The 27,335-nt window shown below is 41.5% G+C and overlaps 2 protein-coding genes across 6 annotated transcripts in view; one reads left to right on the forward strand and one right to left on the reverse strand.

Moving 5' to 3' along the window:
• The window catches only part of gpc5a (glypican 5a), a 117,659-nt gene extending 110,288 nt beyond the window's left edge, over positions 1-7,371 (forward strand). For both annotated transcript variants that reach the window (XM_030376937.1, XM_030376938.1), the window contains one exon: positions 6,593-7,371. In XM_030376937.1, the coding sequence (XP_030232797.1) occupies positions 6,593-6,759 (167 nt within the window). In that variant the 3' untranslated portion in view covers positions 6,760-7,371. The remainder of the gene's footprint in view (positions 1-6,592) is intronic.
• Positions 7,372-18,673: 11,302 nt separating this feature from the next.
• Positions 18,674-27,335, reverse strand: part of gpc6a (glypican 6a) — a 119,926-nt gene continuing 111,264 nt past the window's right edge. For 3 of the 4 annotated variants that reach the window (XM_030376288.1, XM_030376287.1, XM_030376289.1), the window contains 2 exons: positions 24,674-24,849; positions 24,034-24,404 (listed from right to left, as the gene is read on the reverse strand). In XM_030376288.1, the coding sequence (XP_030232148.1) occupies positions 24,295-24,404; positions 24,674-24,849 (286 nt within the window). In that variant the 3' untranslated portion in view covers positions 24,034-24,294. Of the gene's footprint in view, positions 21,745-24,033; positions 24,405-24,673; positions 24,850-27,335 lie in introns of those variants that run through there. The other variant, XM_030376291.1, reaches the window with a different exon arrangement.

Raw genomic sequence — 27,335 nt, forward strand, 5'->3', positions numbered from 1 at the left:
GGCCACATGGGGGAACAATGCTGAGCCATGGGAATCATGTCCTCATTGTCGGCAATGTCCTTACTGGGAGGGAGTTCCTAGCTCACTGCCCTGTGGTTGAGCTGGTTGAAAACATCATCCTGCAGGGTACAACTTAGGGAAAAGTTCCTGCCTCGATTCTCAGCTCCTCCCGGATAATATCGGTTAAGGGGGTGTAGCAAACACAAGCCTTCGCTATTGTTCAAAGGAAGCTAGCAAGGGCTGACCAACCTGTTGTTATCAGGCCCCCAGGAGCAGTGCATACTTCCGCAATCCACCAGTGCTCAGCGGCCAAGCCTGGTATTGCAGCTGTTTAAGCGGGCTGTGGACGGGTCCTTTGATTCATGGGGCCCAGAAGTAGATATCCCCGTTCACTCCAATACAAGTGGGAAACAGGAATGTGTCTCCGCAAAAAATGTCTGGATATCAATCCAATGCTCATAATTATCTTTATACCATGTATTAATAAAATGTAAGTTTTCTCTTTTCAAAACGCCACCTCAAGCGTTTTAGGAGCCGTATTAATTTTTGCAGGAGAAGGAGGGGTGGGGAGCTGAAAGGAGTCGTAGCAAAACAAAACTTGTTTCAGACCGGCATCCGAGAGGGCTCAGTGCACGGCTCCGTTAACTTCTCGTGTCCGAGGTTTTTCTCTTTACTTAACATGAATGATGTTGATGGTTTTTAGACACTGTGGTGACTTTTTATCACTTAAATTCGGAGAGGGATTTGTAGACTGGTTCCTCTGTGCACTTAATAACACACGTTCCTCTGCTTGCGATCATTGCGGTTCACCATTATGTGTATATATTTGGTCATTTGATTCCAGTTACAGAAAAAGATATTAATAAACGAGTGGTAATAATGATTTCTGGAAATACAAGTTTTTTTTCCTTATCAGAACAAAAAGGGACAAACTAATCTAAAATAATAATATAAATAACAACAATTATTAAATAATTGTTGCCTAAATGGCAGGAGGTGTGTAATTTAAAGATCACATATAGAGAATCACTGGGGGGGTTAGTAACTTATACTTCCATGGTCGGTAAACAATGCTGCAGCTCGCTCAGACCTCTTGCTTATGATGCTACGATGCTAACAATGCTAGAGAACGAGAATATTGCTACATCCAGAACGTCATGCCCTAGGGCGTGGCTAGGCTCCCATGATGCGGAAGCAAGTCTCTCCTTGATGTTGCCTTGTGCCATTGAGCAGTTTTCATAGGAATGAATGAGCGCCATGTTTTAATCCTCTGTCCTTTTCTTTATAGGTCCATGGTTGTTATAGGCATGCAGGCTTACCAAATCCAATGGAAGGAGGAAGGAGGGAATGGCATTAACATTTTAGATTTTGTCATTTTGCAGATGCTTTTAACCCAAAATTACTTACAAATGAAGGTTTAGGACAATTAAAGCATACAATCCAAATTGAAGAAAAAAAAAGCAACTAGTTCAATAACAACAATTGGCCATTGAAAAGCCAGAATTACAGGGTTAGTTTATTTATTTTTTTACCTATTTATATTGGGGTAGTGGTAGTGAGAAAAGTCACAGTAGATTGAGATCTATAATATCTGAATATCAGGACAGCTTTGATCATTTTCGGCACTCTGCCTACATCCTCGTACCTAGGACAGAATCATAGCCATGCTGATATTCAGTACAACAGCACTCCCTCTCGTGTGATATTGCTTAAATGATGGCAGCATACCACTCAACAGTGTGTTCAAGAATTCTAGCGCTAGATTGCTATCTCTAGAGAGGGCGAAAATGTACTGTTGATATTGTATTGACATGTACAACATTGGATTGAAAAGTAGATGGTGATTGTGTGTGCGTGCGTGTGTGTGTGCGTGTGTGTTTTTTTGTGTTTGTGTGTGTGCATGTTATCCATTAAGTAATACCCTTGATTGATATGAAAGGAAGTGAAGAATGAGAAAACAAATGACTGAGGGTGAACAAGTGACTGCAGAATTGACTCAGATTAAGGAGCTATCCTTAACTGCTGGTTACCCTGCCCTCGTCTTGCTTGGTTGGAAATGTCTTTGACGTGTAGAACATATGAAAACGTGTATGTGCTGCAAAGCAAATGTAAAAGGCTCTGTGGAACAAAGGCAGTATGAATGCATCTCTGTGCCTCCACCCAGCTTGTAGAATACTATATGTGTTCCAATTCAGCTTCTTGTGAGGAGAATTAATGAAAACAGACAAAAGACTACATGGATTAAGGCTGCTTAACAATTCTTATTCATGGTAAAAACACCCTGAGAAAAGCAGCATAAACATTTGTCAAATTTACATTTTTACCTTCTGTTGGTGGGTATTTTTTTAATTTTATGATAAAGCTTCAGAATTAGCATACAATACCACCAAATGAGCCCTTTAAAACATACTAAAGCAACCTTTTATTAGAAATTATGAATAATGGTTTAAGTGGGTAAAACACCTTTGTATAACACTTTCCTTTATGTTTATAATATGCTTTTTACTAGCTTCAATCTGATATTCACAAAGAGAAAATACAGACTTTTTTTTCATTTAGTTTTATATTGAATATAATAATTTAGTAATGTGCTTAGCAGCAAAAAACATTTTTTATTTTATATAATTACCAATGCCAGGAAACGAAAGAAAAGAGTGATGCATGGTGCATTAAAAGCATTTATTAATTAACCACAGAACAAACGGTGCTAACGGTTGGACTTTCGTCTGAATGAAGTTTATGACACGCTTCTAAATGGAGCGTTTATTAAAATCTTCTGGTGGAGGACTAGATACCACTAACAGCTCCATCCTGGTTCCCCTATTGAGATCTCAGACACCTCCTATAGTTCTTCCAGCTTCAGCAGCTCCTCTTCCTCCTCCTGCTGCTCCTCCTCCTCTGTATGCGCTTCCTGATCTTCTACTCTTCTTCTGCCTCTTCTGGCCTCTCCTAGTGATGTGGCTCTCACAGAACCCAATTGCTTTTCACCAAAAAAATAAAGCGAGCATTTGGCTCCAAACACATTCTCTCAATTACAATATTGGAAGGAATTTAGATAGTAATAGTAGAATGCAGAATAATAATAATAGTCAATATAAATGATAAATGCCGGTATGAGGATTTTTTTCCCAATAACTGCTTTCCTCTTAATATTGTTAGATGTCATGCAGTAAGACCACTGAACACATCTAGAATAAATAACATGTGAATACAGCAAATTAATGAATCAGGTGTGCCGTTCGCCCATCTCCTCCTCCTCCACCTAATTCTTCCATCTTCTCTTCTTCCTCCACCATCTCCCCGTCACAATTTACCTTCTATCTCCCCCTCTTTTACCTCCTTCTAAATCACCTCCCCCTCCTTGTCTTGTTCCTAGATGTCTCTTCCTGGTGAAGTTAGGAAGTTATAGATCATCATTGTTCCAACTCTGTGTGAATCGTATTGAATACCTCCCTCTCTCTCTCTCTCTCTCTCTCTCTCTCTCTCTCTCTCTCTCTGTCTCTGTCTCTGTCTCTGTCTCTGTCTCTGTCTCTGTCTCTCTCTCTCTCTCTCTCTCTCTCTCTCTCTCTCTCTCTCTCTCTCTCTCTCTCTCTCTCTCTCTCTCTCTCTGTCTCTCTGTGTGTGTGCCAGACCCCCCAACCAGAAACGAATTGTGTAAAGATGTTTGTTAAGATGTTCTGGGGCGCTTTGTCTCGGTGCTGTTTGTTTGTGAAATGACACCTGGCAACCCTATGTTGCTCCCAGAGCAGAAAGAGAAGTCAAAGTAAGAGGAGTGGGGAGAGGAAGAAGCAGAACAGCAGGGATCTCTCTTTCCAGGGACTGCCCTATGTGCCATGACATTAAATAATAATGCTCATAGGTTAATGTGCCACTGTAGGTGAATATCTACATATCTACAGAATAAAAGCCACATCAAGGAAGTAAGACATTGTCATTCATCAGATATGCGTTGACAAACAGGGAGGTGTTGTGACGTAATTTTTTGCAATATTTTTTTGTAATAGGTACTTTTCAACCAGTGCAAAAGCTTTTTCCTCCATAATACTGTTAGATTGGGGTGGTGATGTGAATGCTCATTCAAACTGGTGTGGACCAAACAAGCAAACTCCAGTCGAACTGAAAACGGAGACCATGGTCTTCTTCCAGGTGCGCTCCTGGATTGGTTTGCTGAAGATGTTAATGTCATCCCACTGAGTACAGGGTGACAAATACTTTACATTATGGTTTGAACGTACACTTATGCTGGAAACTGGAAATAACACTATTCCGTCAGGTATACGTGAACTTTCAAAAGTGTCGCAGCCAGACATGGTGTATTCAGGAGGTGAAAGCACTCATCGACATTTGTTTGGACAACTATATAATGCAATTGCTTGTGGTAACTCACAAAAACCCAGGCTAATTATTCAGTGACCGAATGGTGGATATGGGGTTATTTTAAAATGCATAACACCGAAGGGAATTTAAATAACCTAGGACTGCAAAAAGTTGATGTTGCTCCATTATTATTGTAACTAGGAAGCGTTATTAAATTCTGTCCAGTATGAACCCTAACCAAATGAAAAGGCAACACAAATATCAACTTCATCCATGAATCTGAGTTTACCGAGCTGAAGTTTTGTAAATGCTCTGGGATTAAGTAAAGTGGCTTAAAGACAGCTTCTACTTGCTTCATAGTTTTATTTTTTGTTACACTGTCCTGCCAAAGAGCTAATGCTCTCAGCTCATGCCAAAGTGTCCAATAGTGGGCAATGTTTTTTTTTTTTACAAGAGCGTATCGAGGAAGGTGCAAACAATTTGGGCAGGACAATTGGTTGCAGCCTGAGCTGTGATTGGGCAGATTGGTTGAATGGCGGAATGGTAAGCTCAATGGACCGAAGGCTGGCTGCTTACACAAAGCTGTTGGCAAACGGATGAGAGGGAGCAAGACTGTTGAAGGCAACGCATTGGGTCGGACTAGGTATTCACCAAGAACTGAAACATCCATAACATGGCAGTGAAACTTATTTTTTAAGCAACAATCAGAATTCTTTTTTGTCTGATATAAATTCTGCACAATGAATGATATGAATGATTGATAGATTTTTACAGATTTAACATATCATATTCTGCACTCTAGTTCAATTTGATGAACATTTTGTGAAATGCAGCATTAATTTGATGTATGTGGATATATCTTTCTGGTAATTTATTGATGGATGGATTTTGGATTTTTTTCCACGATTTAACACAATGTATTCTCTGGTTCTTATAGTAGTATAACTTTTAATCTGGTGTGACCCTAAGGTACCGAGGAATTGAGTGGTTTGCTATTAGTTAGCTCTAAAATATTAGATGAGTCCCTCTAACTTTAGAGGAATCCATTTTCTTTGCGTAATTAATTTTAATGGCACGCCGGTGTGACATTATTACTGTACTTAAGAAGCTGGCGCTACATTTAAAGTGCTTCTCCATTAACAAGTTGCTAGGAGACTCGTTTTAGTGTTGGACGGCTGGAGGGCCCTAGAAGTTATGTGAGGTGAATTGATTTGTGTGTGTGTGTGTACGTGTGTGTGTGTGTGTACGTGTGTGTGTGTGTGTGAGTGTGTGTGAGAGTGAGTGAGTGAGTGAGTGAGAGAGCGAGAGAGCCCTGCTCTGAGGGTACCCTGTAGCGAGATAGTGTGCTCTCTCCAAATGGCTGTGTTTGGACCTCTCGTGCAGTGATCAATATACAACTAACTTCAGGCCACAGTCACATACCCGATGTATAAGGAAGACATCAGTGCAAGCCAGGTTAAAAGCTACAAATCTATGACGAAAATCTTGCCTATAAGTCAAATACATTCATGTTGTTTTGTTTATGTGTGATGTTGCATTTTATAAAACTGAACAATGAATGTTGATTCAAATAATAATAATGATAATAATGATATCCTATTCTATCCTATTGATTGTATTCTATTGAAAACTATCAATCAGTCGTTAAAGGATTACTTTGTTGTATTACAACCTGAAGCCTATTTTCCCATCATTTTGGGTATTAGTGACTAAAGCACATTCTTTTCTATTTTTTTGGTCTGTCCACATTAGTCACTTAAAACTTGGAATAAAGGGTCAAGGTTGAACAATCCTAAAATGTTCCTTTCAGGAATAAGGTCATAACAAATTCCATATAAAGCTCTGGTTGGAGTTATAAGTGCTCAATTATCAATCATAAAAATTAATTCAACAGCAATTTTAATTTTCCATCTGATGAAGGCGAAGTCTGTGGAACAGGATAACTAACTATAACTCGCAGAACACGTTTTATGTTTCATTGATTCAGGTAAAAGGTGTTCAGCAACTGGCATACTTGCAGAAATTACTTCAGCAAAACTTTAGCTAGAAACAAGAACTTGAAGGTTAATTTTCTGTTTGTTGTCTAGACTTATTTCAAAGCTTTGAATTGTGTTTTTCGAAATCCCTTCTATGGGACGCGCATTAGTCTGCCCATTATGTGTCTGTGTGTGTATCTGTGTTAGGTTTGGTTTTGCACACACTCGATGGACGGTCTATCCCTGTATTTAAGATGTCCCTATTAAGCTCTAACACCTACTACGTGCTCCCTCCTCAGTGGCTCCAGACGTGGACAGCACCCTGCGGGGTGTCCCCCAACCAGACAGCAAGGACCATGGCCCGGAGAGCAGCGGTACCAGCACCCATGCAGGACGGAGTGCGCCTGTCCTGGCTCTCATATTGACTGGTCTACACATCCTGCTGGTGTTCAAACAGACACCCTGAGTTTGAAACATGACAAAAGCTCCCGTTTAATGACTCGACACGCCCGAATGAAACTAGGACCAATCACAGTGAATCCCCAGGATTGCAGCACAAAGGGGGGCACAACAGGGCAGGGGAGGGGATATAACTTATGTTGCAACAGCAAGTTGTATGTTGCGACACCGACGCGATGGGAACATCTCCATGAACAATGTTTTGGAGCGCGCTGGCATTGATGCGTTGTACCAGTTGAAGTCATGGCCCACAGTCGACCAGCAAGCACAGGGCGATGGAAAATGTATATTTTATATAAAACTATTAATTTAACTGTATTTCAAGTTCTATGATAAGATGACTATATACATGTATCAGAAGTTAATGCACTTTTTCTTTTCTTTGATCATAAAGCTGTTAAACTGTAGAACCAAAGTGCATTTTTACTAACGTACAATACAGACTATAACATGGTTAACCACAGCCTATTTTTGTTCGCCTTAATCGTCCCGTTTACCTGCCCTTCCTGACTGTTGACTTTGCCGTAATGTCTTCAAAAGAAAAACATGGAATTGATTTGCAACGTAAAAGTACAAAAATATCTATATTATTGCAAGTCTGTATAAAAGATTAACTGCTTTTTTCTTTTTCTTTCTTATTCCTTTCGACTTCCGAGATAGGAGTGTCAGACCAGGCCGTCCTCGTCTCTGATAGCGGAGCAGCTCTTCACACTAATTAAATGGCTACATTTGAATGTGGAAATTGAACCGCTGGGCAGAGAGAGAGAGAGAGAGAGAGAGAGAGAGAGAGAGAGAGAGAGAGAGAGAGAGAGAGAGAGAGAGAGAGAGAGAGAGAGAGAGAGAGAGAGAGAGAGAGAGAGAGAGAGAGAGAGAGAGAGAGAGAGAGAGAGAGAGAGAGAGAGAGAGAGAGAGAGAGAGGATTGAGGGGGGAGATAAAGAGTGAGAGGAGAGACTGGAGGAGGAGCAGAAGTCAAGGGAGAAAACTCATCTTCTTCTTACTCCTTTAGAAATACGTCCATTTCCCCAGGAGTCCATTATCCTGCTGCTCCCCTCCCCCGCGGGTCTGGGTGTCAGGTGATAGCGATGGCTCCTCCCCCCCCCCCATCTTCCTTCGCAACCATTCCAATCACCGCCCAACACCACACGGGCACGCCACTCAGACACTAGGCTGCAGGGGGAGGGAGAGGGGAGAGAGAGAGCGTGTAAGAGAGAGAGAAAGCAATAAGCAGATAGATAGAACACTGGGGGAGATATTGTGAGGGAGTTAGAGAGAGAGAGTTTGAGAGAGAGATGGAGAGAGGGGGGGAACAAGGGCGATAGCCGCAGCGAGGGAGAATGATGGAGAATACAGAGCACAGGACAGTGAAAAATGGAGAAAGAGATATTTGTTTTCACCAAGGTTGTTTTTCAGAGGCGTCTTGGTTGTTAACGCAGCCAGGCTTCGGTTTAGAGGCTCAACAGTGCAGGGAATAAACGCTGCGGTGGTGGTGCCGTGGTGGTGTTAAGACTCATGCTCTCTGGTGAGTTGGTTCCACCCTCACCACCTCTCACTATACCCCTTGTTGACCTCCAGGTATCACGTTGATGAGTCATTACAAGCAATATCATAATCTACCCATTAGTGACATTACAAGTGCGAGTTTCCACCCAGTTGTAGGTTGTGTAGATCAGCCCTACCAGTTGGACCAGTCCACAGGCTGGTAGGTATATTTACCCATCAAACATCTGGGTGGACACTCCTACTTGTGATGTCACTAATGGGTTCATTTTGACATGGCTTGGAACGGCTAATAAACATCACAGCTGGTGGTAAAATGGAGGCTCTTTAACATCGAAGAGGGTAAGAAATGATATCGTTCATCCTTTTATTGACATTACACCACAGGGCGAAATAACCAAAATCAATAAACAACAAACTAAGGTCCTGTCCACACGGGTGAAAACTATCTTTTCCCCTCTGTTTTTCTTTGATGCGTTTCAGGAATATCTCCGTAAAGACGGAGTCATTGTAAAAACGCATCGAGCTGGAGAAATGCTGTAGTACATATTCAAGGCGCTGGTTCTCCACAAAAAAAAGTGGAGGGCATCCAGCCTGCACGCATCCAGCTTGCGCGCTGTATACAAACATTAAATCGAGGAGGAGATTAAACCTTTTAAATTGGGCAGAAATACTTTTTAATGCTCAGTTAGTAATTCACTTTACCAAGGGGCTGTATTTAAAGCTATAAAAATAATACAAAAAAATTAATAAAACTAACGTCTCTAAGCTGGTGGGGGGGCGATGACGTCATCATTTGCGTTTCAGGCGTCCACACGAATCCAAACAGGAAGCCGCAGAGGTCTGTTTTTATTTGAACCACCCTGGGACCTGGTTTCAGAAAAGTGCGTTTTCGGGCACCGGATCCGCCGGATCCGTCCGGACAGTCGGCCCAAAAGTACAAGACTTATGCGGTTTCACCAAAAAATTCAGTGTGGACGGGGCCTGAGACACTCAGGTCGAGATCAGATGAGATGTGTCCACAGAGAATCACCTTGGATCCCTTTCAGGCAATAATCTGCAACCGCATGTGATCAATTGTAAACTTTATGCCAGTAAACTGTTTTAAGAGGGGGCTCACCGGGCAGAGTGCGTACCATATAGGCTCAGTCCTAAACCCAGCGACGCGGGTTAGAGTCCTGCACGTGGTCATTTGCTACATGTCCTCCCATACCTTCCTCTCTATCTCACTCTATAATAAAGCATTAAGAAAATACAAAAATAAATCTTAAAAAAAAAAGTTAAAAAGTGTTTTAAGAGAAGATAAAAGTGATTGTGGAATTTCTTTTAAACTAAACCCATTACCATATTATGTTCTTTAGACATTCTAAAGTAAAACCAGTGAGTAATGGCATAGAAAATCATCTGTCTTTAATATAAAATGTATCACATAGTGAAATATATTGTATATATGCTATTATTTATTCTAGTATACATTTTATAATACAGAGTATACTATAATATATCTCCCTCATATTTATCATCTGAATAGGCTTTGAGGATGGGATCTGCTTGTTAGCTGGAGGCATTTGGACCTCAATTTCGTGGTTTATAAAAGGCAGCTTTCGACTCAAAGAGTTTGAGTCTATGCAGCAACCTTGCTATCAATATGCAGACATATTCCTTTCATACATTCATAGATCAGACAGAAGCCGACCTTCATTGAGTCCTTTCAACAAACCTCTGTGTAGTAGTAATAGTAGTGATTAGCTAGCCAATGCTCGTAAAAGTAGGGACAATCAGCCAAAGAGTCGGCGAAAAGATGGATCAGTCTGAGGTACACACTAGGTGACTTGGGATGCTTGACCAAAGGAGGAGGAGGAGGAGGAGGAGAAGGAAAAAAGGAGAAGGGGATCCCCGATAAAAAACTGGGAAGAGTTCTCTGTGGGATCATGTAGGTGTTGCTGGTATCAACTGAAGGGGCAGCTGGGGAGACTTCAGGTTTATGTAACCCAGGAAGGAAAGTTTATGTTGGGGATCATGGCATGAGGTCAAACCGTGTTGATGCAGCATTGAACGTCATCGCTGAAGGTGCCTTAACTTGCGGCAAAAAACATGCTGCCTAGGTGATCCACTCCCCTGATCTTTTGGTGAGGTGGATCTTTAAAAATCGTAAGCCTCACGTTTTGAACCAAGTTTTAACATGATGTCACTATTAGAGTAAAAGAGGTGCAAGTTGTTATTACTCAACTGGGTATTATTTTTCACTATAAGCTAGCCCTTTCCTGACATCTAATTGAGACACGGATTAGGTAAAAATGCCCCCCCTGAAATTACATTAAAGTGACGAAAAACAGAAAAGCCATGCTCCATTTCCAGCCTAAAGTGCAGACCCTATCAGGATACATCTGTTCAACAGAAAGAGTGAAAAAGGGTTTGGTTATTGGACAGTGTTGTAGCTGCTGAGTGAAGTGCCGTTTGATTAAAGGGGTCAAGACCTCAACCCATAGGAACCGAGTCTAATCGAGACAGCTAATCCTGGTCCATAAGTTTATGTATCTCGGAGTTCCTGCTGTCTCAGGAAATAAACGTATTAGAAAGTGGATCGGAACGGGCTAAACAATGAAGAATATTGCCAGACCTTTCAATAGACCTGGGATATATGGACAAAATACTGTATGCTGGTGATTTTTCAAGATGTGTTGGTGCTGGTACTTTCGATTGTGTTGTACATAACACAAATAGCTATTGTCTCAAACGGTTGCACTCTAATTCAACGTTTTTTGTCCTGAAATACTTGCAATGTGTAACCCATTTTGTATTTCTTGAATAAAAATAGAAGAAACTTCATATTCCTTTGCTAGCTGAGCTAAATGGTTGCGATGGCGAGGCGGCTGTTTTTTCTTTTTCATCGGACGAGATAGTGGCACCCGGAGGGATCCCTGCTAGGGGCCAGTTGCCGAGCACTGCAAGCGAACACTGGAATTAATTTCATATTCCCAGCGAGCTTCTGCCTATCACACAAAATGATAACCACGACCTTGACAACCGCTAACACACACCAGCGCCACCGAATCCGGTTTGCAGCGCACATAGATAAAAGGGTATCCATAGAGTTTACATTGTGGCCACAACACACAGTGTGTACATCAAAAGATTCACACAATGTTCTTTTCTTTCAGCTTAGGCCTTTTAAAAGTTCCACTCCTTCCCTTAGAAAATAGTCCTACAGGCGTCCAACGTAAGAGAAGATTTTCTCTGGTATCTCATCTACGAAACTTGGTCCTGATAAAGTTTAGGCTAAATAATCATCTTAGCAATCCAACAGCTAACCAACCAAGTATATAACTGTACACCAACACTGTCGATCCATTCAGTCTCTACAGATTAAATAGTGTACACACACACCTCTTTTTACACTGGATATAAATATATTTACACATTTTTAGGGCTCCTTCGAAAAACGCATGAACCCTATTGTATTCTTGAGTATTATCAAGGTTATTTTATTTGTTTGAAGTTCGCATGGCCAAACTGAGGCCTTTCTCCAATGCAGGCCGAGTCTTGAAAGTGGTACACACATAATTTCTCAAAAGTCAGTTTTGATGGTGGATTTGAACAAGTATAATTTAGAAACATGGCTGGCGGTTATTTTGATGTTTAATACGAATAAACCAGTTTATAAGGCATGCAAATGCCATTTTACTATACCTTCTAAGCTCCCAATATCTGCCACGTATGGAAGACTGTTCCTTCTCAAAATATAGTGTAATTTGTCAATCTGCCCTACATAGCAAGTATTGTAGTGGATTGGGGTTGGCCTCATGAACATGGGGTCGCTGGTCCGAGTCCGACCTCGACCAGCCATACTGTGAGCCATTGAATGAAATCAAATAATGTATACATTCATTAGGTCACCATACTCGTCATACTGTAGGACCCTTCATTGTTGCTTTCAACTATATTTACATATATAGTATATGCTTTTTCTGCTGCAGCATATATATATTTTATTCATATATAGATATAGTTATATATTTTATATACTTATGTTCTCTCTCTCTCTATATTTATATACATAGATATATATTTGCCTCAGCAGAAAATGCTTCTGTCGCTCTTGTTATTCTTAAGGGCAGTCGGAGTGAAAAAAGACTGTTGATGTTGTCTCCTCTCCTCCTCCACCCCCTGCCCCCAGATCAGCTGATAACACTCTAGAACAGGAGCTGCAGGGAACCCTCTGAACCCATCTCTATATCACCACACCTTATCTCTCTCCTTCGCTCCCATGTCCTCCTACTCCATTTTACCCCTCCCCCTGTCCCCCATCTATCCTCCTCTTCCCCACTCTTCCTCTTTCTCATTTTTCTGTCTAGCTTCCTCCCTCTCTCCCCTGACTCTCTCTATGGGTGTCTATCTCTCTCTCTTGCTGTATTTCTTTACCCAAACGCGATCCATCAACAAACCCAAACCCACTCCACGGTTCTTTGTTCAATGGTTGCCTGTGTAAATACTGCCGCAACCACCACTCAGTTTGGTTCGAGGCAGCGTAGGCTCTGCCAAGGCTCCATCAGATTCACCACAACTTGGAATTCAGATCAGACACCAGTCGTTTCAAAAGTTATTGTAGAATTCGATGTCAAATCCATCCAACAATAAGTGCTCATCATAGGAGGCATTACGTCTATGATTGTTTAATTATTTAACTATCTATCTGTCCATCTGTCTGTCTGTCTCTCTGTTTATCTCTCACTCGATATATCTATGTCTAGAGAGAGAGAGAGAGAGAGAGAGAGAGAGAGAGAGAGAGAGAGAGAGAGAGAGAGAGAGAGAGAGAGAGAGAGAGAGAGAGAGAGAGAGAGAGAGAGAGAGAGAGAGAGAGAGAGAGAGAGAGAGAGAGAGGGGGACATAGAGAGAGAGTTAACCGAGTCAGGTCATATCTGGGCCCAGCCAGGCCCAGACGGACGGTCCTGGTTTCGGCCCAGGCAGTGGCTGAGGGGAGAGTGAGCGGTTACTCTGTTGTCTGTGACACATACTAATAGAGGCACTGAGCGGCACTGAGGCGCAGCGGGGTCGCCAGGGAGAGAGCTCCGGACCTGAGAGGGGTGTCAGCGGAGACATCATGCTGGCAGGAAGGTTCTGCTGTGGTTCTCCCTATTTATGCAGAGCCCCGAGAGAACCCAGGGGAGGGCAGGGGAGAGAGAGAGAGAGAGAGAGAGAGAGAGAGAGAGAGAGAGAGAGAGAGAGAGAGAATAGAAGAAGGAGAGAGAGGGAAAGGGAGTCATCTTGATTTATTGGAAAAGCTGCCCAATCCTCTGGGTGGGCAGGATTGACTGCTGTAGATATTAAATAAATGTATGTTGCTGCTCTTCAGCTGTGAATAACGGCAACCGGGTAAGTCTAGGCTAAGGGTTGATGGTGTTAGCTTTAGGCGGAGGATTAAATGTAATTGTCACGACTCATTTATGAAAGGCAATCAGACATTAATAAGCAGAGAAAACCCAGAGATGGAGAATCAGGTGTTGAGCTAGGATTATTGTAAAAGCATCTCTTATCCAGGTAATTTCTGACGGACATTGAGTGCTTGCAAGTTAGCCTTCAGGCAGGAACATCACGTAGCGCTTTAGTAACATAATTCAGCTCCTGCATTGGTGAACAAGCAAGCAAGTGTAAGGGACTGTGAGTCTGTGTCAACAGACGCCAAACAGTGAAACAAACATGGATAGTGGCCTGGTTTGTTTGAGTGTATCACACAAGGTTTAGGGAAGGTCGCACATAAAGTGGATCTGCTCCCTTGGTGGAGAGGACGGTTTAGATTCCTTTTAAAGTGCTGCACGTTCATTCATTAGCTCCTTTTGGGGTTCGGCCCGTTTAATTGGCAAACTCTTAAGGGAGTGTAAATTGAAAAGCGAGATTTAATTTCATAAGACTATTTCCAAAGGGATTCCTCTGTCTCACATGCCCTCAGCCTATTACTTGTCTTGGATAAAGCAATTACAACGCAGCACTGGTAAGGACGTGGCTTTGCTGAGTGTGTAAGCAGCCGGCTCTGATCCCATGCAATGCAGTACACCCTCCTGCTTTCACAGATCAGACTTTGAAGAGTTTTATCGATGGGGAGGGTTGCTGAAAAGGGATCGTATTCGCAGCTGATGTACTTTTATTTTCTAGTCGTGTTGCTGTTAACACTGGAATACATTGAAGATACAAAGATGGGATGCACAAGAGTCACCCACATTCACACACACACACACACACACACACACGCACACACACACACACACACACACACACACACACACACACACACACACACACACACACACACACACACACACGCACACACATACTCACACACAAACACATACAATTATAATGCATTTATTATGTACTGATTACCTGTTAACAGAAGAGACACATTTTTTTTAACATTAAGCACCCAATTTCCAATCTAATACCTTTTGATGACATTTTTTATGGATTTCTTATGTGATTCACAATTGGTATTCTCACCTAGTACGTCCTTATGCTGGATAACTAATTGTATGTATAATAAGTCAACCTCATCTGTGCTCAGAACTGATTATCAGCATTAAAATATAGAACAATAGAACAAAGAAGCTTATTTCTGGTTATTGCACAATATCCCAAAGTTCCCCAGTTACACAGATACAAACACACAAATATACGCACAAACGCACGGATATACGCAGACACCATAAGACAGAAACACACACACACATACACACAGACACCACACACATACACACAGACACAGACACGCACATGCACACACACAGAGCATACATACACACACACACACACACACACATACGCCACACACACACACACAAACTCACACATACACTTGCATACTTGCACACACACACACGCACACACACAAACACACACACCAGTTGCTAACACGCTGCCACATAAACCCATGTCAGCGGAAAGCATTCTGTTACTCTGCAGAGGATCTGTTGAAAGAATAAACTCACACATACACTAAAACAGCCCTGCTCCGGTTGAGCTGACAGGCAAGAGAGAGTTGTTACCGCGCCAATAATACGCGCACGTGTGCCATGAAGCACACGACAACCTCAACACAATGCGGACGAGAAATCCATATAAATAGCTTGTTTAAAGGAGAGGTGCGCATAGAGTTTAGTAGCAAAGCGGGCAGAATATACACAGATTGAATATTTCCTCTTTAGCCTCAAAATGATAATCCTCTATTGATACTTTAGGACGTGTTCTTGCTGAGTGATGATCGTCTGCGTCAGATGAGGCAAATTTCGATAGACCATGGCGATGGTTACCCGCCTCTTCTTTCTGATATATTTCTGCAGACTGCTGACTGACATTTTATGGCCCTCGTGAGTCAGCAGATCTTTGTGCATTCATCAAGGGGATAAGAGAGAGAGAGAGTATGAATTGCCTGATTAAGTCTGATGACAGTTTTTTTTTTTTTTTCAAATGCGGTAGCACCGCCCACAGAGAAACTATCAGTTACTGACCGCGGTAACATTATTTATTATTATAGCTTTGTTTTTAGTTCCACTGCAGCTGGATGTGCAGTTGGATTTGATTTAACAGCACATAGACGAGTGTCCAACAGGAAGGTTCTGCGTTTCAAACCCCAAGTCCACAATCTCCATATCTGTAATCATCCTTGCGCAAGATGCCCCAACAGTACCTTCTCCTTAATTAAATGTGCAAAACTATTTTTTTATGTTGTTTTGGATACAATATCTTTCTAAAGTCTAATTGAATACATATGATGATGACAATATTTTAATAATAATAATAATATTAATAATTTGAATTATTAGTATTACTATTAGTATAATTATTATATTATCATTGACATGCTTGGATTCACTAAATAAGGTTAGGAACATTGTGTTGCTTGTATCCAAGACGAATTTGTGTGAATTTCATATAGATGTCATATAAATGTTCCCTCAGCCCTTAGTGAGGGAAATCCAACATGAGAATCTGTTTTTGCATTGACTGCGCATGGCCCTCGTACAGCCCCCTGGGGGAGACCATCTAGATTTTGGACAACTTCCTGATTATTTCTGACCTATCAGGGCATCTCTTCCCTGATTGGATCTGGGAATCCTTCTTACCTGCCAATCACAGGTGTATGAATGCAACACTCCTCAATGGCAGAGAAATATAGGGAGGGAGTGAAAAGAGAGGGAGAAAAAGATTTTTTCAGTTGTTAAATTTGAAGATCTTGAAATGTTTGCTCATTACTTTGTGTCTACATTAGGTTTTAGGAGCAGGTAGGGGTTAGGACATCTTACTCAAACATGCCTCCAAGTACGCGGTAGACTTAAGTGAACCAACGCAGAACCTTTCAGCTGGTAATCAAAAACCTAACCACTGCACTATCCTGCCGATATTAACATGACAAAAACAAAACATTCTTACTAGTTAATGACCCAGCTTCGCACCTCAGGGAAGGTACATGGAGATGAATTGATGGAGTTTCGACTAGGAAAAATGTTTGTGTCTCTTTTGATAATTTGTAATCACTCTATATTTATACACCTCAAAACAGCTTTGTTGGTGATTGCATCACCATTCAGAAAAACCACCCCAAACCCACAGTAAATAAGTATTGCAATGTGTTGGCATTGCTTATTTAAAATGCACACTAAGACAAAATAGAATAAATCAAACATAAAACCAATCATAATTCTACTGATGCATGATCTACTTTCAAAGTAGAAAACTTTCACTGTCTTCAATCTAATCCTTCTCCCCATCCTTTCTCGTATATTTCATCCCGCCCTAAGTTACATTAACGAATAGATAGCACTTTAGCATATTTTCTACTTCCTTATTCTGCTCAGGGTTCTCGGGGTCAGGGGTGGGGAGATGAGGTCACCCCCATCTATAATGTATGTTTGAAAATATAAAATATAGCATATATAATAGGACATGATGTAACTTCTTCAATTAACTGGCCAGCATTCAAGGCTGCAGGGGAGACTCTGGTCTTGGCTGCTCCGGTTTAAACTGGATCAAACATTCAGACCTGAGGGTTTTTAATGTGAATCCAAAACCTAGAATGTCAGATAAATGGATTAAAAATTGCCTAAAATGTCAATGTTTGGGAAGTAGAATAGATTTTCTTCATCATTAGAAACTACCAATGGAACAAACAGGGAGAGTGAAATAGGAGGTTGTGACGGCTGTTTGAATACAAATGAGCTTAATGTAGGCTAAAATGATTTATTAATATTCTACAGGGTCTGGGCGTTTTTAGCATTATTCATTTCTAGAACTGTTCCATTTCCTGGCTAACCCCCTGGGCAGCTCTGCTTGGGGGGGCAGGTGTGACTCCAGTCCAGAGCTAATGCTATGAGACTTTGTGTCGTGTAGAATGACTGCTGTTATTTTAGGTTGACGCAAGACATTCACCTATTCCATAAATGTTTTGCTTCCTTCATGTTTGTGATACTCCCAAACACGTATGACTAATATCTGAAACAAATCGTCTCTCTTTTCAACAAGCAATTGAGTTTAGGAAGCAAACAACAAAAAATAGGCGAATATCAAACATCGAACCAAAAGGACCGCAGCCAATGGGGATGAATGCAGAGCACGTGCCGTTCCTTTGTTTAGGATTGTGAGGGTTTGGACGTCTCCCAGAATAATGATTTAGGGGGTTGTTAGGCATGAGCATGGCTTGGATGCCTTTCAATAGGCTACGGAAAGTATACTTAAAGTATTAGAGGAAAGTGAAGTACGGGACATTGGTGAAAATAGATGTCAAGCTAGGCCTATGAGTGCAAGGGATTTGTAAGTATTATGACTTGAATGGCTTTAGAAAGTGGTGGTTGTCGTGTGTTAAGAGTGTTGCTCGAACAATGGGAGCAGGCTGGCAGAGATATTTACTCACTAACTATTTACATATTAACTAAATCAGATATTGACAACTTGAATTAGTAAAAAATAAAGCATGAAAACACATAACATTTGATTGAGACATGTTTGGCTTGTGTAACAAGTCAAACAAGTAGGCTATCATTTTTTAAGATCCCTTATCGTGGAGGTGGTCATATCTTTTGACAACATTGATCGTTTCTTCTGAATATATGTTCCTGTGAATTGATATTATATTATTGTAATAAGATATTGGTTTATTTTCAAGGAATAATGATGCCACCTTTATCCAAATTAATACACTGAATGGATATTACTACAATATAAGGGTATTCCTTTAAAAGGTCTACTAGAATGTATTCCTAACAATATGATGTTCATTAGGTAATCTAAATGTTTATCTTTTTATAACCCAAACTTACTGAATGGAAAAAATGTGAGCCCAATAGAAGTACTTCTATTGTTTGTCTGTGTTGATTATTGTATTAAAACAGCATCGCCATAAGAAGCAGTGAGGGAAAGCAAACAAACATCTCAAAGGTTTTAGTTTTTTTATAAAATCTTTTATTTTCTTGTCTCTTTATTCTCTGTGTACAAGAATGAGTAACAAAAGCCAAATGAGCAATCCATTGAAGTCTTTTAAAAAACAGTAAGGCATGTCTGCTTGAACTGTCAACTCTACTTCTGTCAAGCTAAGCAGAGAGCGTTCCCACGACAACACTTCCAAACACGCCGCAGGTTTGGTCGCATTCTGCGTCACAACAACAGAGCTACACTCAGAGCGAGGGGCAAAGCAAACAATCAAAATTGATCTAAAAAATAATTTGCATAACACTTTTCCTTCTGTCAGCCAGAAAAGTCTCTCCAAGACACCTAGGATGCTTGTGATTCATTTCTTCTGTGTCATCACACCAGAAGAGAAGCTTAAGAGTGGTGGTGGTGTGGAGAGGAAACTATTATAGATATCCACGGTGAACGGTGAACATCTACGCCTGCCAGAAACTGATAGCCTTGTGCACATCAACATCCCCCACAACCAGCCAGGGAGAACCTCCTTTTGTAAGAACGCAGAAAATATACTTTTATTCATCCTCAAATAAGCCCTTTGGAATCATGGGATGTGTTACATGAGGTCTGCCTCTTTACCTTCTCCATAAAAACGGGTTTTATTTTAGACAGGAGCCGCCTGCCCTTCTCACTCTCCCGCTCACTGCGGCTGTTAGCTGCTCTAGAGCTGTGAACTAGGTCTCCTCAGGGTGCACTCAACCTTTTCATGTCCTCCTGCTCCTCCCCGACTCCTCTTCACCTCCTCATCCTCCTCCTCTATGACTCCTCTCCTCCTCCCCATCACCACTGGTGGTCTGAAGGGCTCAGGGTCCTCAAAGGCCCTGGAACAAGAGAGAGAGAGACTCTTCCTGCTTGCCACAGACAGGAACATAGCTTCCTAACATTTCACTTCCTAACTGTTGGAGTTCAACAGTTTCACAAATTGATGCATGGCTTGATTGGACTTAATTGATGAATGCCTTTTAACATGCCGTAATTGTACTTAATGAATAAAATATCATTTTTTATTTTGTTAACTGTTATCCAATGAATTCAATATTGCCAAAATGGAACATACATATTTCTACTTTATTCCATTGACAAAGATTTGGATATAATTCTACCAATATTCAGAAACACTTTTTGCCAACTTTCTTTGAGTGCAAAGTGTTCTTGCCAATCGAGTTGTCACTGCTTCCCAATGATGTCCCTGCCCGTTCTCTCGTAAATTATAAATTCACTCTCAAAAATCATAGCATTGCATCGCCAAGTTGGATGGCGAAAAACCAATTTATGTCTAAGAAACCAATTGAAGTGTAGAAAACCAATTTGAGTGTATACCATGGTCCATTTCTTTGCTATTAATTAAAATAGCTGACTGAAGATACATTCTAGTCCATCATGACATGGTAAAATATAATGTATCAAGAGAAAACAAAGCAGTAACATTTATAAACTCATTGATCTTTTGAAAAAAAAATATGATTGATTATTAGGATGGAAATACATAGGATTAGGGTTTTGGACCAAAAATAGACAAAAGATAAAAATACAAAAAAAAAAAAAAAATGTATATATATATAGTGAGAGTCAAGTAAAATACAATTGTGAAGGCTGCCATTAATTAATTAAAAGGTCAGTAAATTAATTAAAAACTAAACAAATATGAATTATTCTTTATCCTATGGGGTAGATGGTAATATATGTTGTAGAAGATTGACCCTGCAAAAATAATCAGCGCAAAATGACTTTTCTTTGTAAAGTATATAAAATAAAATCAAGTGTGCAATTACAGAAGAGCGCAAGGAATTCCCTCTGTCTGGGTCAGATGGACACAGAGGCTTGCAGTAATCCAGCCACAAGGGAGACCATTTAACCGGCTGGGATATTTTTCTCAAAAAATAACCAATATTATCATGCTACCACGCAATCGACAGACACATACATAAACACCCACACGCGTGCTCGCACACACACACACACACACACACACACACACACACACACACACACACACACACACACACACACACACACACACACACACACACACACACACACAAACACACACACACACACACACACACACACACACACACACACACACACACACACAGTAAAAAACATACTCTGTTCTGTCGGAGGGACAAGCATCTTTTTTCAAAACAGGGAAACGTCAAGAAAAAACCAAACCAAAGTATAATGTCATTCACGTTAAAGACCGTTGATGTATTTGCACTTCTAGATTGCGGAGAACTCAACCCTCTTCTAGAAGCGCCGACCTGGGCGCTGGTGCCAAGTGTTCTTTGGGAGATGAAGGAGATAGAGGAGGGCTACCCTGCGACGCATAGACCAATCCGTAGATCCCTAGAGGTTCCTGGAGGTCCCCATAGTTTCCTATAGATTCCTAGAGGTTCCTGAAGGTCACTAAGGGATCCTATAGATGCCTAGAGGTCCCTTTAGGTTCCTTTAGAGTCCTAGATGTTGCTGGAGGTCCTTCAAGGTTCCTGTAGGTCGCTTTGGGTTCCTATAGCTTCCTAGAGGTTCCTGGAGCTCCCTATGGTTTCCTATAGATTCTTCGAGGTCCCTATAGGTTACTATAGATTATTAGAGGTTTCTGGTGCCTGGTGGTCCCTAGAGATCTCTATAGATCCCTAGAGGTTCACGCCGGTTCCTGGTGGTTCCGGAAGTTCTAAAGGTCCGACGACAGAACCCCACCAAGCCCCCGAACCTTTGCATTCGGGAAAAAACACAGCTGTCTTAAGAGTACACACAAGTTGGTCTGGCGGCGGTCGCTGGTAACCCGCTGGTACTATCTCCATAGCGACCGTGGGACAGGGGGCGAGCATGCGACGAGGAGGGGGAGTCCGGTGGTGATGAGCAGCAGGAGGGGGGCGGGGCCGTGTGCCGCAGAGCGCCCCGCCGGCGCCGCTGCCCGCTCGTCGCTGCGGTCGGCCCGGACGACCGGCGCCTCAGAGCCCGCCGGGGGGAGGGTCTCCGTGGGGGTCGGGATGCAGCCATCTGCCGCACAGCCGTTACCACTGCTGGAGCCGCTGCCCTCGTCACCTGGCAGAAGGGGGGGGGGGGGGGGGGGGGGACACAAACACAATGACATTAACCAGAACCAAGACGGTCAACAACAGTGCTCTCAACAGCACCGTCATCGACGGCAACGTTGTCAGAAACAGCGGCATGACAGTGATGCCGATGTGGTTTGGATGGTGAAGACATGCAGAAGTTAGAGTTAGAGGAGTCGTTCCATGCACCCAAGAGGTGGAAAGTTCAGAATGACGAGTACGTGAGAGACCATCCCGGGATTTTGAATCAACACTTTTGATTGGCTAATAAGCATAACCCAGAAGCGGATCAGTGGCAGGTGGGAGCCAAACCGTGGAGCCGGACTAGTGGCTGGTCTTCTCCTTCATACACGTACACTTCTCAAGGTATTTTCCTCATCCATTTTGTCCTTCTAAATTATTGATAGAAAAAAAGGGTCGGATAAAAGACGTCCAAGGAAGAGGAGAAAGGTTGTCTGTGCTTCTTGAGATGTATATGTTCCTGGTGTACCGGTGTGTGTATGTTCACCACATGAGTGTGCTCTATATATATATTGTCATTATCAATGGGAGAGCGCTTTAGTTGAAGTGCATGATGGCGTTCCTCTCAGCTGAGATGGAGGGTTCAGCTCAATGGCACCTGAGCCCTTTTTTCACAATTTAGAAAAAGGTGTTTATATGTGTGTGTGTGTTTGTCTGTGTGTGCGTGTTTTTTTTTTTTGTTGTCTGTGTGTCTGTTTCTATAGCATTAAAGTGTCTGTTTTCTGTGTAAGTGTGAATGTTTGTGCGTGTGTATGGGCGTTAGTGCATGTAAGTGAGTGTTGAAGTGTCGTTAGTGTGTATGGAAATATAAATATAGTGTGTATATATGTTTGCGTGGTTGAATGAGTTGGTGCATTCATTTGTGTGTGTGGGTATGTTAGGTGTGTGGTGGATCGAGTCAGAGTGTGTGTTTAGTGGCGCTGTGTACGTTTTTGTGTATGTGTGTTTGTGTGTGTGCGTGAGAGAGTTTCAGTGCATACCTGTGTGTATATGTGAGCAGTGAGGTCCAATTCTAAGGCAATCTCTGATGGTACAGATAGAGAGTTGATGGAAAAGCTTTTCTCATTCAGAGTCTGGTTTTCCTGTAAAGGGAACGAGAGACAGCTCCCGACTGCATCATATATCTCTTCTTTATGGATGCGGATAACAAGAGGAGGAGGAGGAGGAGGAGGAACGGTAGGAGGGAACTGGGGTTATAGTCTGTCCTGAACCGGCCTTGAAGCCAGGACAGCACAGTGGCCATATCCATATAACTAGAAGCAGACTAAGACCGACCAATCAGACTACACATTACGTTTTGATGAAACAGGTCATTGAGATTAAGTTAAGGTCCTCCTTACCAACGTGTCGGACTCCTAGATCTAAAGCCATTGATGGCTCTGGGGGAAAGAGGTCAGCACAAATTTCTCTTAGATAGTTTTACAGACAACAATTTGTCGCCCAAACACCTTTGGGGTTTTAACAGATGGAAAACAATAGATTCAGGAATGTCTTTGGCCTTGTGTGAGTTCAAAAATATTAAAAATAAGTTGTATCACTGGCTGCAAAGGCAGTGAACTGAAATGTAAACTGTCTTTAAATAGCCAATGAACCCACTGTTTCAAATGGAATTTGAACACTTTCTGATAAAACCCAAAGAAAAATTGGGCGAAAAAACGTATCAGGAAAGAGGGGTTTGTGTTATCCCCATGGTTACGACCCACACCAGCTTTATCATACTATTTTAGTGCTGTCGTTGTAAAACTGTTATGAGCATTATAGCGCAGTTGTATCTTTTAAATGGGCCACACACCGTAGCGTTAGACTATAGGTGTCTTGGAAGCTTACCCTCGGATGTGGGTAATAAGTAAACCACTACTCAGACGGAGCTCCTCCATCCACACACACCGTGGCGTTATACTATAAGTGTACGAAAATCTTTGTCTCGGACATTGCAATCAACTGCTGCCCAGATAGAGCTCCACACGTCCAGACAAACTGCACCACCAGTGCCCCTTTGTCCTGACGTCCTACATCGGAAAAAGGTAGTCTGACGTCATGAAAAGAACACCATCTTTGTTTGCAGCGTGTGGGATGTTTACGTAGGGTTTTAGGGAGAATGGCAAACACATGGGACTTAACCCCTTTTTTTTCGGGGAACTTATTTCAGTAACGTGATGGAAAAGATTAATATGATAACGATCATATAAGAAAAATTACAATTTTTAAAGCAAAAATAGGTGGTTTTGGATTCACTGGCTCATTAATGATAAAGCGATTGGTTTTATGACTGCATATTTATTGTGGTGCTCATGTAAATCCAGTTGATCATGATAAAAAAAGGAAATACTGCTAAATGTATTTAATATGTTTTGAGAAACATATTAAAGTAAACACCTTCTATATTTTTTACGTAGAATTTAGATCATACTTGATGCTTTCTCAATGTATTTACTACATTTAGCCTGTTGTAAGACTCTTTATTCGCCAATTTTCTTCAAAGTTCTTCCAACATCATAAGAATGTAGGATTCTGCAATTCAACATAGGCCCAAGGGACACAGGGTTGAGCCTACAGAGCTGTCCTTTGTCAGTTGATGGAGGGCCTCGGTCGGTGACACAGTGGCTGTGTAGGGATAGGTGGTTGTATCTGTACACAACGGAATAACATGTTCAACTTTAGAAAAGTAACATTATTCATTTGTTTTGTTATACATTTTACAAATGTATCCAGTATTTGTCAATCTATTAATATTTAGATTTTGAGTCAAAAAAATATGATTATAATTTTGTTTCAAAAAATGTATGAGATACACTCTAATTTGTGTTAAACCAGATTCCTTAATTATTCAGCCTACCAAAATAAAATAATAAAATGTACCATTGTAGTTTCTGGCCTCACCCATATAAAAGACTTACTTGAGTCCTGGAAGTAGATGTCGTTGCCGTTGTAGGCACTCTTCAGCTTGTTTGTCATGACGCGGAGGGCCATGATCTGCTGGCGGATGAAGGAGTTAGGTCTGGTGATGTCCAGCTCCACCTCAGGGTTGTGCAGCTGGTTTGTCAGACCCTCCCTCACCACCTCTGGGAAGTACCTGTAAAACCAGGACGCCACGCGGAAACAGTCTTTTAGGAACATGTGGATATAGTCTGGGGCAGATTTGAGCATGATTGGATGGATTCCGGTCAGCTCTAGTCCTTCCTACTCTAATACATCCATGCTCCTATTGCAGAAACAAAATCTCCCATCGCTGACTTCCTGTGAGCAGTGTACAAACAGTTAATGCCCTGTTTACACCTACCCGATAGTGGGCCCCGATGGTGCCCGATGGCTAAATCAGCAGCTATCGTTATAACATCGGCAAATAGCGTGGTTGCATCGGGAAACACCGTTACTCTTCCCGGGAACATCATTAGACAACGGGAAGAAACGGGAAGAAATGCTCAATGATCGGGCAACATCGGCAAAGAACGAACATGTTTGTTAATTTTGGGTCTATCGGGGTAGAATCGGTTACCAGGTGTTGCTATGGGCTAATCGGCTATAATCGGGAATAGAACGGGAGTATAACGTAAGACATCGCAAATCGTTCGGGAATTTTCCTGGGCACATCGGCTATATTCGTTAATCTTCCGCGCTTTATCGTGTTTTATCTTCTTTATATCGGCAACCTCAACACACGAAAGACCCTCAAGAACCCTAGACAAATAACGATTGTGAATGACCAGATTGTGTTAAGGAAGACCCTCAATCTGCCACTTGGGTATAAATAGGAGGTGATGGATGGATGTCCTACTTTTATAATTACAGGGTACTTCGCCCATTTAGAACCGGCGTTCTATTATTATAAAATCGCTATAGTAATATAAATAAATATATAAATAAATATCAGTCTAAACCAGTCTCCCCTTTGCCTTCTCCCGAAATGACGCCAAATGACGCCAAACGCGTCATTTGACGTGTTTGGCGTCATTCGAAATTACGTCAAATGACGCCAAACGCACTTCGGGTGTCTTCCCTGGCATAAATCGTTATGTTATCGTTATAACATCGGGTATGTGTAAATGCTACCCCGATAAATTGACCCGATCATACATTTTTAGCCCGATGTCACCCGAATCACCCCGACTTCCTCATCGGTGGTCCATCGGCCATTAGCGGCCATTAGTGGGATGGTGTAAACGGGGCATAACAGTCCCCCGTGCAACAATAATTCAGAGAAGAGCATGAAGAAGAAGAAGAAGAAGAAGAAGAAGAAGAAGAAGAAGAAGAAGAAGAAGAAGAAGAAGAAGAAAACAATTACAATTACAATTACGCCAAGGCGAAAAAAATATAGACTTTCTTTTACAAATAATTTGACATAATTATGCAATCACATCCTCCCTCTACTTTGCCACTATCGGCACACTCAAAGCATCCACCTCCACGCATTCTCCCTGTTCAGTCCTCCTATATTGGAACCTCTAAGCAATCTACTATGAAAAGAATGTTACATGATAAATGCAGAATGCAATAAGGTATGGCGGTGGAAATTCAACAAAAACCTCTAATGGAACAGAAGATTGTTTATTTTCAATGAAATTCTTCTTAGGATTCAATTTGTTTGATTCCTTGGTCGTTTGCATTATGTTAAGAGCAATGAGCTATTACTTTTTTTCAAATGTGCTCTACAAAAACAATTTCCTTAAACCTATTTTTGTTAAATACGTAACATAAGAATGACTCATTGTCGAAAAAACCTTGAGAGAGCGTCTATTAAAGATGCACCTTGTTCTCTTTGCGTGGTTGGCTGCCATTAGAGTTACATGTTAACATGTTCTATTCCCTCGCAGGTCCCTTGTTTCAGGGATGGGAAGACGCCTGATGTGATCAGAGCGCTCAACCTAACCACAGGTGCTGCAGATGGTTCGATCCAAGACTTAAATGCATCATGCATCGATGGATTCACTCAATCATCATTAAAGTCTACCCATATATTACTCTGAAAAACTGAATGTGATGTTTCTCTAATATTGTGTATGATTTGACGACCACATGCAGCCCTCAACTCATCAAACCTTACATTTTTGTCCGTCTGTCTGCCCATCTCCATAAACCATCCATCTCTCTCTGTCTCACCTTCCAACTATCCGTCTGAATCTATCTGAAACTATCTATCCATTCATCCATCCCTATATCTTTACATCCATTAATCTGCCTATTTCTCTCTCTATCTATCTGACACTCTCCATACATCCATGCATGACTTTATGTATATATATATACACACATATATATATATACACACATATATATATATACACACATATATATATATATATATATATATATATATATATATATATATATATATATATATATATATATATATATATATAATATATATATATATATATATTCATGTATCCATTTGTCTACTTCTCTCCCTCTCTCTACCTCCTTTCCTCCCTCCCTCCCCCTGTGAGTTTTCAGTGAGTAATAACAGCCAGGTGTGTGATGGCCTGGGCAGGGCGATCCTTCACACCCAGGGGTGGTCCTGTAGACAGCCCTCCTACACGTCTGTCTGAACTGCCTATAAAC

This window comes from Gadus morhua, chromosome 14 (assembly GCF_902167405.1).
Source record: "Gadus morhua chromosome 14, gadMor3.0, whole genome shotgun sequence".
NCBI lineage: Eukaryota > Metazoa > Chordata > Actinopteri > Gadiformes > Gadidae > Gadus > Gadus morhua.